This window comes from Myotis yumanensis, unplaced genomic scaffold (assembly GCF_028538775.1).
Source record: "Myotis yumanensis isolate MYYU_CA2020_CCGP unplaced genomic scaffold, mMyoYum1.0.hap1 SCAF_1, whole genome shotgun sequence".
NCBI classification, from domain to species: Eukaryota; Metazoa; Chordata; class Mammalia; order Chiroptera; family Vespertilionidae; genus Myotis; species Myotis yumanensis.
In genome coordinates, this window is record NW_027223752.1 from 56892566 (window position 1) to 56907240 (window position 14675).

A 14675-nucleotide genomic window follows, 5' to 3' on the forward strand; every position below is an offset into this window, starting at 1 on the left:
GTCAGAGCAATGTCATCACACATCATGCAGGCTGGAAAACTCCACTGACACTTGTGAATGAGAATGAAAAGGCAAATAGCATCTTAGTATTATTATTAAAATATTTTTTGCCTCTAGAACCCCTGGCTCACTTTAAGAACACTGCTCTATCTAACTTTAATTCTTTTAACCTGTCTCCCTATCAACCATTGAGGATTACTGATTTGTAACTTCTGTGTGCAGTAATAGCCTAGAGCAGCGGTTCTCAACCTGTGGGTCGCGACCCCTTTGGTGGTTGAACGACCCTTTCACAGGGGTCGCCTAAGACCACCCTGCATATCAGGTATTTACATTACGATTCATAACAGTAGCAACATTACAGTTATGAAGTAGCAACGAAAATAATTTTATGGTTGGGTTACAACATGAGGAACTGTATTTAAAGGGCCAGAAGTTTGAGAAGCACTGGCCTAGAGGCAGAGAGAAGACTAAGAACCATAGGTTTATAAAATAATCTTCAAATTCATTAACGTGCCTGCAATTTTTTTTAAAAAATATATTTTATTGATTTTTTTACAGAGAGGAAGGGAGAGAGATAGAGAGTCAGAAACATCGATGAGAGAGAAACATCGATCAGCTGCCTCCTGCACATCTCCCACCGGGGATGTGCCCGCAACCCAGGCACATGCCCTTGACCGGAATCGAACCCGGGACCCTTCAGTCCGCAGGCCGACGCTCTATCCACTGAGCCAAACCGGTTTTGGCAACGTGCCTGCAATTTAATTTTATTTCCTGCTATTGCATTTTTTTCCCTCCTCCACCGTACTCCCCAAATAGGACAATCCTTTCTCTGCTTCAGTATCTTTGAATACAGTATTCCCTGTGTTAGACCTTCTCTCACTCATCCTTCAGACCCAATTCACAGGTTATCACTTCTTTGAAGCTTTCTATTAACACATCCCATTCCCAATTACCCCTTTTTCTTTAATTCCATAGCACATTTAGAACTTCTCACAATGCACCGTAATTACTGTTCATAAGTCTGTCTCTCCACTAATAGAGACCTATATGAGAGCAGACTTGCATCTCTTTTTTTTAATTTTTATTTTTGGTTAATCCTCACCCGGGGATATTTTTCCATTGATTTTTAGGGAGAGTGGAAGAGAGAGGGGAAGACAGAGAGAAACACATAGATTGGTCGCCTCCTGCATGAGCCCTGACAAGGAGCTGGGCCCAGGAGGAGCCTGCAACCCTTGTATGTGCCCCTGACCAGAATCAAGCCCAGGACCCTATGGTCCACAGGCCAACACTCTATCCACTGAGCCAAACCAGCTAGGGCCAGACTTGCGTCGTATTGGTCTTTCTATTTCTAGTACCTCTCATAGTGGGAACCCAAACATTTGATCATTCACTTGAAGTCATGTCTTTCAGAGTAAGTTCAGCCTGGCCAGTGTGGCTCAGTGGTTGAGCATCGACCTATGAAGCAGGAGGTTATGGTTCGATTCCCGGTTAGGCACATAACCAAGTTGGGTTGTGGGCCTGATCCCCAGTGGGGGTTTGTGCAGGAGGTAGCCAATCAATGATTCTCTCTCATTATTGATGTTTCTATCTCTCTCTCCCTCTCTGAAATCAATTAAAAATACATTTAAAAGAGTCAGTTCAATGCTCATCTATCCCCAAATATTCCATAGTATTTTTTTCCTTCCTCTGAACTTTTGCAGTACTACATAGAAATTAAGAAAAAAAAATGAAGTTTAAAGGAAACTATTATAACCTTCCTACAAAAAGACTGGGAACTCCGGACCACAGGATCAAGTCCAATTCCCTACTCTGCATCAAGGGCCTGCATCAAGTGGCTCTTCTTTACCTTTCAATTTTATTTTCTATTATTCTCCAATATGAACTGACCACCCCTGTCATCCAACTCTCTCTCTCTCTCTTTCTCTCTCTCTCTCTCTCTCTCTCTCTCTCTCTCTCTCTCCATTCTATTTTTTCCCCATGTGTTTATACTCTTCTCTTTCCCAGGAATTCCATTTCCTTGTTAAATTCTACTTTTCCAGGAGAGACCAAGATGGCGGCGTAGGTAAACACCGGAGACCGCTGCCGCAAACAACCATTTCAAAAATACAACTAAAAGACTGAACGGACATCACCCAGAACCACAGGAAGGCTGGCTGAAGAGAGACTCTACAACTAGAAGGAAAGAGAACAGCAAATCGAGGCTCAGAGGCGGCGCAGTGTGGAAAATACAAAGGTACCGAGGTGCGCGCGCAAAGCGGGCTGGTGGCTGAGGGCGCAGTTGTCGTTTTCTGCCGGGAGTGAGTCTCAGACTCTGGGCTCCAGATCTGGGCGAGTCTCTAGGGACCCAGACTCAAACGGGAGAAGCGGGATTATCCGGCATCAGTTGGGACCTGAGGGCAGCTTTCTCTCCGAGGTTTGCAGCGGCTGCGGGGTTCTGAGAAGCAGAGCCTCTGGGAACGGGACTGAGCGTGGCCATAACTGCTCCCTCCGCCCGCCCTGTTGATCCCGCCCCGCCCAAAACCTGCGCACAGCCATTTGCCGATCGCCTCAGGCAAAGGCTGGATTAGCACCTCCCCAGAAGGCAGACGTTTTCCACACAGCTGATTTCCACAGCCAGCCGGCCTGGTGGTCAAACCCCTCTAGTGTTAACTACAACAATTAAGGCTTGGCTAGAACAAGACTGCGCACAGAGACCACAAGGGGGTGCACCAAGAAAGCATAAAAGATGCGGAGACAAAAAAACATGACAGAAATGGAGGATATGGAGCTAAGAATCGCAATTTTGAGGGCTTGCCATAAATTTGTGCAGAGCCTCACGAAAACTAATGAGACCCTCGATGCTACGATAAAGAAATTAGAAAGTAAGCATACACGGACTGAAATAAAGAATATTATACCCAATAGCAGACCAGAGGAGTACAATAATCAAACCAAAGATTCGACAAAAAACACCCAATTGGAAAAGCAAAATGAAAAAAGAATCCGAAAGTGTGAAGATAGTGTAAGGAGCCTCTGGGACAGCTTTAAGCGGTCTAATATCAGAGTCATTGGAGTGCCAGAAGATGAGAGACAGCAAGATATTGAAAACCTATTTCAAGAAATAATGGCAGAAAACTTCCCCCACCTGGTGAAAGAAATGGACTTACAGGTCCAAGAAGCGCAGAGAACCCCAAACAAAAGGAATCCAAAGAGGACCACACCAAGACACATCATCATTAAAATGCCAAGAGCAAAAGACAAAGAGAAAATCTTAAAAGCAGCAAGAGAAAGAGGCTCAATTACCTACAAGGGAATACCCATACGACTGTCAGCTGATTTCTCAACAGAAACTTTGCAGGCCAGAAGGGAATGGCAAGAAATATTCAAAGTGCTGAATACCAAGAACCTACAACCAAGATTACTTTATCCAGCAAAGCTATCATTCAGAATTGAAGGTCAGATAAAGAGCTTCACAGATAAGGAAAAGCTAAAGGAGTTCATCACCGCCAAACCAGTATTATATGAAATGCTGAAAGGTATCCTTTAAGAAGAGGAAGAAGAAGAAAAAGGTAAAGATACAAATTATGAACAACAAACATGCATCTATCAACAAATGAATCTAAGAATCAAGTGAATAAATAACCTGATGTACAGAATGAACTGGTGATTATAATAGAATCAGGGACATAGAAAGGGAATAGACTGACTATTCTTGGGGGAAAAAGGGGTGTGGGAGATGCGGGAAGTGACTGGACAAAAATCATGCACCTATGGATGAACACAGTGGGTGGGGAGTGAGGGTGGAGGGTGGGGTGGGAGCTGGAAGGAGGGGAGTTATGGGGGGAAAAAAGAGGAACAAATGTAATAATCTGAACAATAAAGATTTAATTTAAAAAAAAAAAAAAAAAAATTCTACTTTTCCTTAAAAGCTTGGTTCAAGACCGAAAGATTCCAGGAAGCTCTCTGGGACTATGCCAGACCAAAGGAAAATGTCCCCTTTTGAGATATCCAATGTATTTCAATCTGTTTCCTATAACCTAGTATTTATAGTGTATGGTCTTGCATTGCTCTTTGATAATTTCAAGTCAATGCTGCAACCCCAATAGCTTTAAGAGCAGGCACAGTTTTCATTTAAAACATTCGAGTGCCAGGATGTACCAGATACTGGTAAGATTTCTAATCTTATTTCTTTTGCATCAAACATTTCTAGTAACAGGGAGACGAAGGCATATAATAAATACCATAGTATTTATTCCCTTAACTTGATTTACGCCTTAACTGGCCAGAACACCCCAGGTTATTTTTTTCTAGGGAACATGTTATCTAGACATAATTATCAATTTGAAAATAAAATATGCTGAGAGGCATCTTCTCAGCACCTTAAAACTGCAAGCTCAGATATGATACTCTATTTATAGGTAACTCACTCTGAGTCTTCAATATGCTTACTTTTGAAGGCCCTCCCTTTTATGTTCCTTTACCTTGAATATACCTTTTCTTATTTTAGTTGTTACAATTTTAGCTCCCTTAACACATTCTGATGCGTGGTTACTGGGGATAATGCCAAATTATTTAAGAAGAGCCAAAGAGGAGGCAAGTAAAAATCATGCATAAATTTAAAATATAATCTTTGAAAACCAAGAAGTTGTGGTAATTGGGTCTCAGACCAATACTTTTCCTTAAATGGAATTTAAGGGGCCACATCTTCCCTATCACCATTTCCTCTGAGTATCCACACCCAAATGGAACAAGCATTAGTTGGAAAATAGACTGAACATAACCATTAGAACTTGGTCCCTGACATCATGGATTGATGATAACTTCTGAAAACCATTTTCCCCTATTATTCGCTCTTTTACATATGTGATAAAGTCAGTAAGAAGAAATAAATAAAAAATATAGTTTAAAAATAATCGTAGGATTTAGGATGTTCTAAGCCCTGGTTTTTTGTGAGCATATCAATCACAACTGAATGTTAAACTCCTATTTAAGTGAGACCTGAGGTTGCCAGCAATTCTTTCTGATAGACGTGTAATTCGGAGGCCCCGAATGAATATCTCATGTAAATAAGAAAAGGGAACTGATGAATGAGGAAAGAAAAGAGGAAGCCATCCGCTGATCTGCAGCATCTCCCCTACTCCGTTTCCCTCCTCCCCAAACGCTGTAGGAAATAGGAAGCTACAGCATGTACCTTCCAGGCCAGAAGCAAAACATTGAGGATGGCCAGCAAAGGGCAGGGTCCGTTCTCATTCTGGGTGATGATGGGTGTGTGCTCTTCCTTCCACTGGATCCACTTGATGTGATAGACAGATTGTCCCGGGAAGCGTTCCTTGGAGGCCGCGAGCACCTGAGCTGCCTCCCCCTCCTCCTCCTCCTCCCCTCTGCACAGGGGAACAGCCCCGGGCAACACCGCCGCGGCACCCTCTTCCCTCTCCTCTTCTTCCTCCTCCTCCTCCGGGACCCTGCTCTCAGCTCCTTCCTCACTATTGAACTCGGAGCTACTGGGGAAAGAATGGAGGTTAGAGAACGACTCCAGGGAGTCCAGGCTCGGCGATTCCCCGGCAGGGCTCGGGTCGCTGCAACTGCTGCTGAAGCCGCCGGCGCTGCTGGGCTCCTCGGAGCCCGAGGCCGCTACCTCGGGCTGGCAGGTGCCTGCGGGATCAGGCCAGGCGCCCGCGTCACCGGCGGCACCCAACCCCTGGCCCGCTCCGGCCTCGGCCGTCTCCGGGGAGGCGGTCACCTTGCGCTGCCCTCTCAGAGGCACCTTCTGGGCAGCGGGACTCTCCAAATCGCTCTCTTGCAAGTCCAAGCCCCGGAAAGAGCTGCAGGGTCCGGGAACCCGAGAAGAGCTGGCGGGAGAAACCGTGTCCGGGAGGCTCCTCCCGGCGGCCGCCGCCCCCTGCCCATTCCCGCCGCTGCTCTCCGCCGCCCATACTTCGGGACCATCCCCAGCAGCGAGCTTGGTCTCCGGTCGCCCTTCCTGCGCAGAAGCTGTCTCTGGCGCTGGCCCGGTGGCCACCCCGTTTTCTAGCGGTTGCAGGCTCTCGGGGCCGCTCTCCATACCCAGCCGCCCGCCCCTCGCTCTAAAGAGACCGCGGCGGGTTCTCCTCACCCAGCGCCTCCGACGCCATGACAGCGGCACTGGCAGCTACTGCGCCCTAGCGTAGCCCCGGCCAGGCACGTCAGGGGGAGGGCACCGGGGGCGCGCGCGCCGCTGCGCGCTCCGCCCGCTCTGGGCGTGCCTGCGCGCCGCCCGGGGAAGGCGAGCCCCGCGGCCCCGCCCTCCCGCGCGCGCGCTGGCCAGCCGCCGGAGCGCGCTCTCGAAAGGCGTGGCTGGTGGGCGTGGCCTGGTGGGCGTGGCCAGGAGGAAAACATCCTCTCGCTATGTGACCGGAAGTTGAACTGCGGGGCAGCCAGACCACAAGCGGCTTATTGAAAGGCAAGGCGGAGGTGCGCCGCTTGGCTGGGATCCCGGAGAGCTAGATGTTGTGCGTCCCCGGTCTTGGGCTCGTAAATCCTGAGCTGGCGGTGGTAGGTTGCAGTCCTTGGAAAAGAGCTCGCCCTTGAAGGATTCAGATTTGTTTCCCCAGCTTGTGATATGGAAAATTGAGGTATTTTCTTACGAGATGCAGGTTTGAAAGGCTGGGATCTACTGGAGATGTCTGGATGACTACACTGAACAAATTCCAGTCTCCCTCCGTTTTGGCTGAGAAACAATGCTTCCCACCGACTACTGATGAAAACGTTCGCCCTGCCACTGGCGTCTGCACAGTTGTGGATATTGGCCTGCGCAGGAAAAAAGAAAAAAGAAAAAAAAAAGAGTGGGCCCTTTGGGCCAATAATAATAAATTAGCTTGTGCTTGAATTAGCCAAGTCTTTGCGGTTTTGTTAACTTGGCCTCGCTTTTCTTGGAGTAGGAAGTGCCCATTCCTGAAAAAGTGACTTTTCTAATTTGAACTGACACCTCATAAGGCCGGGCAATTATCAAAGAGGACAGAGTAGCCTGGAAGATTTTTGGTGACAATGGATTTGGGTCTTCTTCAAACCTGTTTCAGACAAGGTCCTTTTTCCCCTTAAAAAAAAATTTCAATATTTTCTAAGATCTGGGGATACAAAAGTTGACAAAACTGATCTTCCTTCATAGTCAGACATTTAAGTGCCTGATAACGAATAGAATGTAATCTTTTGTATCTCTTGGTTAGAGAAGATACACAAAATTGCAAAGTAGTGTTTCATTCACTCATTTAACACATTTCTTTGGTTAAATGTGATGTCAAAAATACCATTTTAAAATAAAATAGTTACTTTCCAAGTTTTAAAATTAATTTTCAATATGGAAATGTAAGGGTCTTAAAAGTCAAATAGTTTATATAAAAACTAAGCAGTTTTCTGTTCTATCCCACCACACTTTTTTAACCTCAATTAAAAAGAATTTTTTAAATTAAATGTATTGGGGTAATATCAGCTAATAGCATCATAATATTTCTCCACACTTTTGATTTGTTTTTTAAGAAGCAGTCCCATTCAACTCCTACATATTTTTAAGCTCCTTATCCGTGCATTCCTCAGTAACATGATTATACTCTGATTTCTTCATTTAAAAGTTGTAGATACCATTTATTGATCGATTCCCATAGAAGATGTTTTAATTCTTTTCTCTCACAGCATTCTTCCTCTTGCTTCAAACTCCTAATTATTTCAAAATTTTTAATTAAATAAAGTATTCAAAGTTTAAAGCATTAGAGTTACGTGAATATTATTCACTAATAAGTGAGGTATTTTACTATGACTGTGATTACATTTCTTGTTAAACGTTTTGTTTTTCCTGGAATTAACAATTGCCTCATCATTTTGTTTGTATGTTTAACTCTTCATCTATCACTAACTCGGCCACTGACTTACCAGGATGGACACCCATATCAAGTTATCTCTCAGATGCATTTTAATCTTTAGTACATCCTTCTTGGAACACTCACCTCTTGATCTGCTCTGTTTTAGAAATTTCTTCCTCCTTTCTTCCATCTTGATTCCTTACTTTTCTTGGATTTCCTGTCCTCTTCTTTTCTCCCTTTCTTTCCTTCTTCCTTTTTTAATTTTAACATTTATTAAAAAACTTCCTACGTGACAGATTTGATTTATTGTGTGAATCCTTTTCATCTTTAAAATTTTTTTCTTTATTGATTAAGGTATTACATATGTGTCCTTATCCCCCCATTCCCCTACCCCCCCTACTCATGCCCCCACCCCCCTGTTATCTGTGTCCATTGGTTAGGCTTATATGCATGCATACAAGTCCTTTGGTTGATCTCTCCCCCTTATCTCCCTTACCCCCACCATCCCCTACCTTCCCTCTGAGGTTTGATGGTCTGATCAATGCTTCTCTGTCTCTGGATCTGTTTTTGTTCATCAGTTTATGTGGTTCATTATATTCCACAAATGAGTGAGATCATGTGATCTTTATCTTTCTCTGACTGGCTTATTTCGCTTAGCATAATGCTCTCCAGTTCCATCCATGCTGTTGCAAATGGTAAGAATTCCTTCTTTTTCACAGCAGCATAGTATTCCATTGTGTAGATGTACTACAGTTTTCTAATCCACTCATCTGCTGATGGGCACTTAGGCTGTTTCCAAATCTTAGCTATGGTAAATTGTGCTGCTATGAACATAGGGGTGCATATATCCTTTCTGATTGGTGTTTCTAGTTTCTTGGGATATATTCCTAGAAGTGGGATCACTGGGTCAAATGAGAGTTTCATTTTAAAAAATATATATTTTATTGATTTTTTACAGAGAGGAAGGGAGAGAGATAGAGAATTAGAAACATCGATGAGAAAGAAACATTGATCAGCTGCCTCCTGCACACCTCCCACTGGGGATGTGCCCACAACCAAGGTACATGCCCTTGACCAGAATCGAACCTGGGACCTTCCAGTCTGCAGACCGAGGCTCTATCCACTGAGCCAAACCGGTCAGGGCCATTTTTTGTTTTTTGAGGAAACTCCATACTATTCTCCACAGTGGCTGCGCCAGTCTGCATTCCCACCAGCAGTGCACAGGGGTTCCTTTTTCTCCGCATCCTTGCCAGCATTTGTCATTTGTTGATTGTTGATGATAGTCATTCTGACAGGTGTGAGATGGTACCGCATTGTCATTTTGATTTGCATCTCTCGATTTCTTTCTTTCCTTTTCTTTCTTTCTTTCTGTCTTTCTTTCTTTCTTTCTTTCTTTCTTTTTTCTTTTCTTCCTAAATCCTCACCCAAGATATGCTTTTCAGTGATTAGAGAGAGAGAGAGGAAGGAAGAGGGAGAGAGAGAGAAGCATTGATATGAGAGAGAAACATCTATTGGTTGGCTCATGCATACACCCTGACTGGGAATAGAACCCACAACTTGGGTATATGTCCTTACCAGGAATTGAACCCTTGATCCTTTGGTGAATGGGACAATGCTCTAACCACTGAGAAACACAAGCCAGGGCTTCTATCTTCTTTCTTTAATTTGGTTGAACATATTCTTAGCTTCCTGAGAAAAAATGCATAGGAAGCACATTTTTGTAGATCACATATGTCTGAAAAAAAGATCTTTATTCTATCTACATTTTATAGTTTGGCTGGATAGAAAATTCAACATTGGAAATACCTTTTCATCATTTTGAAGTCATTGATCAATTCTTTTCTAGCTTCCCGGTCATTGTAGAGTAGCTGGATACTATTAGACTCCAACACCTTTGTATGTAACCTGTTTCTTCTCTCTGAAGTTTATTTGATCTTCTCTTCTTGGTATCCTGACATTTCAGTATTTGATATATCTTTGGGTGGGTCATGCTTTATTTATTGGGCTGGGTACTTGGTGATATTCATATTCACTGGAGAAACTTAGGTCCTTCAGGTCTGGGAAATTTTCTTTTTTCATATTTTTTAATAATTCTTACCTTTTCTCTAATTTTATTTTATCTTTTTGTTCTACTTTCTAAGATATTTCCTCAATTTTATCTCTCAGTTCTTTTTAATGCATTGTTTATTGATACTACATTATATTTAATTTCTAAGAGTTCTTTCTAGTTCCTTTTTATTGTTTCATGGCATTCTGACCTTTCGTGTCTTAGAATATTGATTATAATTAAAAAAATTTTTTTTATTGATTTTAGAGAGGAAGGGAGAGAGAGAGAGAGAGATAGAAACATCAATGATGAGAGAGAATCATTGATCAGTTGCCTCCTGCACGCCCCCTACTGGGGATCAAGCCCACAATCCAGGCACGTGCCCTTGACTGGAATCGAACCCAGACCCTTTATTTATTTATTTTTTTTTTAATATATTTTATTGATTTTTCACAGAGAGGAAGGGAGAGAGATAGAGAGCCAGAAACATCGATGAGAGAGAAACATCGATCAGCCGCCTCCTGCACATCCCCCACTGGGGATGTGCCCACAACCCAGGTACATGCCCTTGACCAGAATCGAACCTGGGACCTTTCAGTCCGCAGGCCGATGCTCTATCCACTGAGCCAAACTGGTTTCGGCGAACCCGGACCCTTTAGTCCGCAGGCCGTTGCTCCATACACTGAGCCAAACCAGCTAGGGCTCAAAATGATTATTCTCTTAAAATTCTGTTTTTCTTAGTTGGGTCATAGCTTTTCTAGCTTCCAAGACAGAAAAGTTGGTCCCATCTTTGACTTTTACCCTAATTTACTTGCTGAATATTATCTCATCTATCAAGTCTTGCTGATATTATGTACCACTTTCCTACTTCATTTGCCTGTAGTCACCCCATAGCTTAGTGCTTATTACCTTACTACTAGAGTGTAGCAGAATTCTAATTATTCCCCTGACTACGGTTGTCTCTTTCTCAGTCTATCCTGTGTAAACATGTAAGAGCTATAATTCACACACCATGCTTTTATTTTGTTGATGGTTCTACTAAAAATAATTTGGTGGTTGTTTATTGTTAGCTGACTTAAAACGTGGCTCAGAGCAGAAGATGCTGGGTGTATATACCTTTATACCCTGTAGTTTTCTACTCAAGATACAGTGAAAACATTCTGAGTTAAAATCAAAGGTTTCCATGTAACTCAAATTGCCCTGGCTCTGGCCCTCAACTGCTTATGCAGAAACTCAAGCCTCCTGCAAAGTACATTCCCTATTTAATTATTTCTGAGAGCCCCCATGAGGAGTCCCACACCTGTTCAGAAACAAATCCAATTCTATGATATTCTACCAGGTGCTGCTTCTACTCCATGCTGCTTCACCAGATGCTAGTCTGTCCTGGTGGTGTTGAAGATACATGATGGAGAATGGAGGGAAATGACCTTCTTTTCCCTTTTATTATAGCTCTGATATGCAACAATATTTGTGCAGTTCTCTCAATTTTATTTATGCAGTCCTTTTTAAAAGTGGGACCTAAATATGTATCCAGATAGGCTGCACCAGGAATGAATTCAAAGAATATATTTCATTACCTTCAACTCAGAATCCCTACTCCCCTTGTCTTACACCAAGTGGTTAAGGTTTTGTTATTGGATCAAGTATATCGTATCTAAGGCTTAGGACTTCTTTCTTAGGATTTCTCTCTTCACACATGCTTCTGCCCTACCAACCCACCAATTTGCCAGATAACCCTTAATTCTAGTACAGTCATTCTCAAAGTGTAGTTTTTGGATTAGTAGTATCAACATCACCTGGGAACTAATTAAAAATGAAAATTCTCTAGTCCAAGACTTCTCTAGTCTACAGAATAAAAAAACTCTTGGTGTAGAGGTCTGAGTTTTAATAAGACCTGTAGGTGTTCTAATACATGAAAAGGTTTGAGACTCACTATTCTAGCATTAGGGGGAGCCTCTCCTCCCACCCCTGTAGCAAATAAATAAATCCTATCTAATAATAGACAAACATGGTAATTAACCATACCTCTGCTATGCTTCCCATTGGCTAATCAGGGCGATATGCAAATTAACTGCCAACTAAGATGGCGGCCGGCAGCCAGGCAGCTTAAGTGAACATGAGGCTTGGTTGCCCCGGCAATGGAGGAAGCCAAGGTTCCCTGCCTGCCCCTACTGGGCTCTGAGCTGCACTCTAAGCAACTATGTTGCAGTTATAGAAGCTAAACAAACCCCAGGTACTTGCTTTCAGCCATCCAGCCTCGGAGCTGGAGCCGCAACAAAGTTTCAATTACAGAAGGTAAATAAATCCCAGAATAAAAAAGAAAAAAAAGGAGAGACTGGGAGCTTCAGTTGCAGGCTTGGCCTGCCTGAAAACAGCCCTCAGCCTCTCATCCAGGCTGGCCAGGCACCCCAGTAGGGACCCCCACCCTGAAGGGGGTGCGGGCAGCCTGAAAACAGCCATCAGCCCCTCACCCAGGCTGGCCAGGCACCCAAGTGGGACCCCCCTACCCCCCTGATCCGGGACACCATTCAGGGCAAACCAGCCGGCCCCCACCTGTGCACCAGGCCTCTATCCTATATAGTAAAAGGGTAATATGCAAACTGACCCTAACAGCAGAAAGACTGGGAATGACTGGTCACTTGACACACACTGACCACCAGGGGGCAGACGCTCAATGCAGGAGCTGCCCCCTGGTGGTCAGTGAGCTCCCACATGGAGGAGCTCTGCTCAGCCACAAGCCAGGCTGATGGCTGCCAGTACAGCGGTGGTGGTGGGAGCCTCTTCTGCCTCCTCAGCAGTGCTAAGGATGTCCGACTTCAGCTTAGGTCTGCTCCCCGCTGGCAAGTGGACATCCCCCGAGGGCTGCCGGGCTGCCAGAGGGATGTCTGATTGCCAGCTTAGCCCAATCCCCTGGGGAACAGGCCTCAGCCAGCAGATGGTCATCCCCCGAGGGGTCCCAGACTGCAAGAGGACACAGGCCGGGCTGAGGGACGCCCCCCCCCCCCCGAGTGCACAAATTTTTGTGCACCGGGCCTCTAGTCTCTATATAAAAGCCTAAGCGACCTTACCACTGAACAACCACAACAACCAGAATGACTGGTTGAGCAGTTGCTATGATGCACACTGACCACTAAGGGGCAGACGCTCAACACAGGAGCTGCCCCCTGGTGGTCAGTGCACTCCCACAGGGGGAGCGCTGCTCAGCCAGAGGCCGGGCTCACGGCTCGTGAGCACAACGGCGTTGGCGGAGCCTCTCCTGACTCCGAGGCAGTGCTACCAAGTGGCGGCAGCAGGCGCAGCAGGTGGGGATGAGTATGAGCAGTGCTCCGCCCTGGCTCAGGCTCCTTCTTTGCCGCCTGCCACTTGGCACACTGCTACATCCCTTGGGGGATGTCTGACTGTCTGTTTAGGTCCAATCCCTGCAGGCCAGGGGATTGGGCCTAAACAGGCAGTTGGACATCCCCCGAGGAGCCCCAGATTGCGAGAGGGCACCTCCCCCCCCACCCCCCCGTGCATGAATCTGTGCACCGGGCCTCTAGTAATAAAATTTTAAAAAGGCTTCTGTGCCCGGCTGGTGTGGCTCAGTGGTTGAGCATCAACCTGTAAACCAGTAGGTCACAGTTTGATTCTTGGTCTGGGCACATGCCCAGTTGTGGGCTTGATACCCAGTGGGGGACATGTAGGAGGCAGCTGATCAATGATTCTCATCATTGATGTTTCTATCTCTCTGTCCCTCTCCCTTCCTTTCTGAAATCAATAAAAATATGTTTTAAAAAAAGAATAAAAGGCTTCTAAATTTACCTTCTATAGCCATTGTGATTTTTCATTACTCTCCCAAAACTCCACAATGCTCCAAAGTTAGTCTTTTGGCCATTTTTTCAATGTACTCATTCAAGGATTTTATGTATGTGTGTGTATGTCCACCTTCAAAGTCATGTCTAAAACTATATTTTATCATTCTCATAATTGATGTTTCTTTCTCTTCCTCTCCCTTCCTCTCTGAAATAAAAAATATATTTTTAAAAATAAAAAAATGAAAAAGAGAATGCATTGACTTGCTAACATGAATATCTAACTTATAAAATAATGAGGTGACATTTTGATCAAAACATAAGTATCCTGAGAGTTTAGCACCTATGAATTAGTCCTGATTGGCTGATCAAATCAGGGTGCACTGAGAAAAATCAAGCTTCTGCACCTTCAAAGCCAAGAAGTAGATTCTGGCCGAAACCGGTTTGGCTCAGTGGATAGAGCGTCGGCCTGTGGACTCAATGGTCCCAGGTTCGATTCCGGTCAAGGGCATGTACCTTGGTTGCGGGCACATCCCCAGTAGGGAGTGTGCAGGAGGCAGCTGATCAATGTTTCTCTCTCATCGATGTTTCTAACTCTCTATCTCTCTCCCTTCCTCTCTGTAAAAAATCAATAAAATATATTTAAAAAAAAAAAGAAGTAGATTCTGGACCATGCAATGATAATAAGAATAGATTCACCCAGTAATTAAAAAGACTCAGAGTTAAACAAACTTGGGTTAGAAGCCTAGTCTGCCACTGTTTCCTTATTTGTAAAATGGGATATATCTACTTCATTGCATTGTAAAGTGCTATCATGGTGCTGGGTACTATGTCAGGAATATTGTCTTGGCAGTCTGGAAATCTTTAAATCAGGAGTAGTTTAGTGGTGGCTTAGTGGTTGAGCATTGATCTATGAACTAGGAGGTCACAGTTTGATTCCTAGTTGGGGCACATGCCTGGATTGCAGGCTCAATCCCCAGTTGGGGGCATGCAGGAGGCAGCTGATCAATGATTCTGTCTCATTGA

The 14675-nt window shown here is 44.4% G+C and overlaps 1 protein-coding gene across 1 annotated transcript in view; it reads right to left on the bottom strand.

Moving 5' to 3' along the window:
- Nucleotides 1-6120, bottom strand: part of MINDY2 (MINDY lysine 48 deubiquitinase 2) — a 69093-nt gene extending 62973 nt beyond the window's left edge. The window contains exon 1 of the mRNA XM_070421852.1: nt 5171-6120. Coding sequence (XP_070277953.1) covers nt 5171-6040 — 870 coding nt within the window. The 5' untranslated portion in view covers nt 6041-6120. The remainder of the gene's footprint in view (nt 1-5170) is intronic.
- Between the last annotated feature and the right edge of the window lie 8555 nt (nt 6121-14675).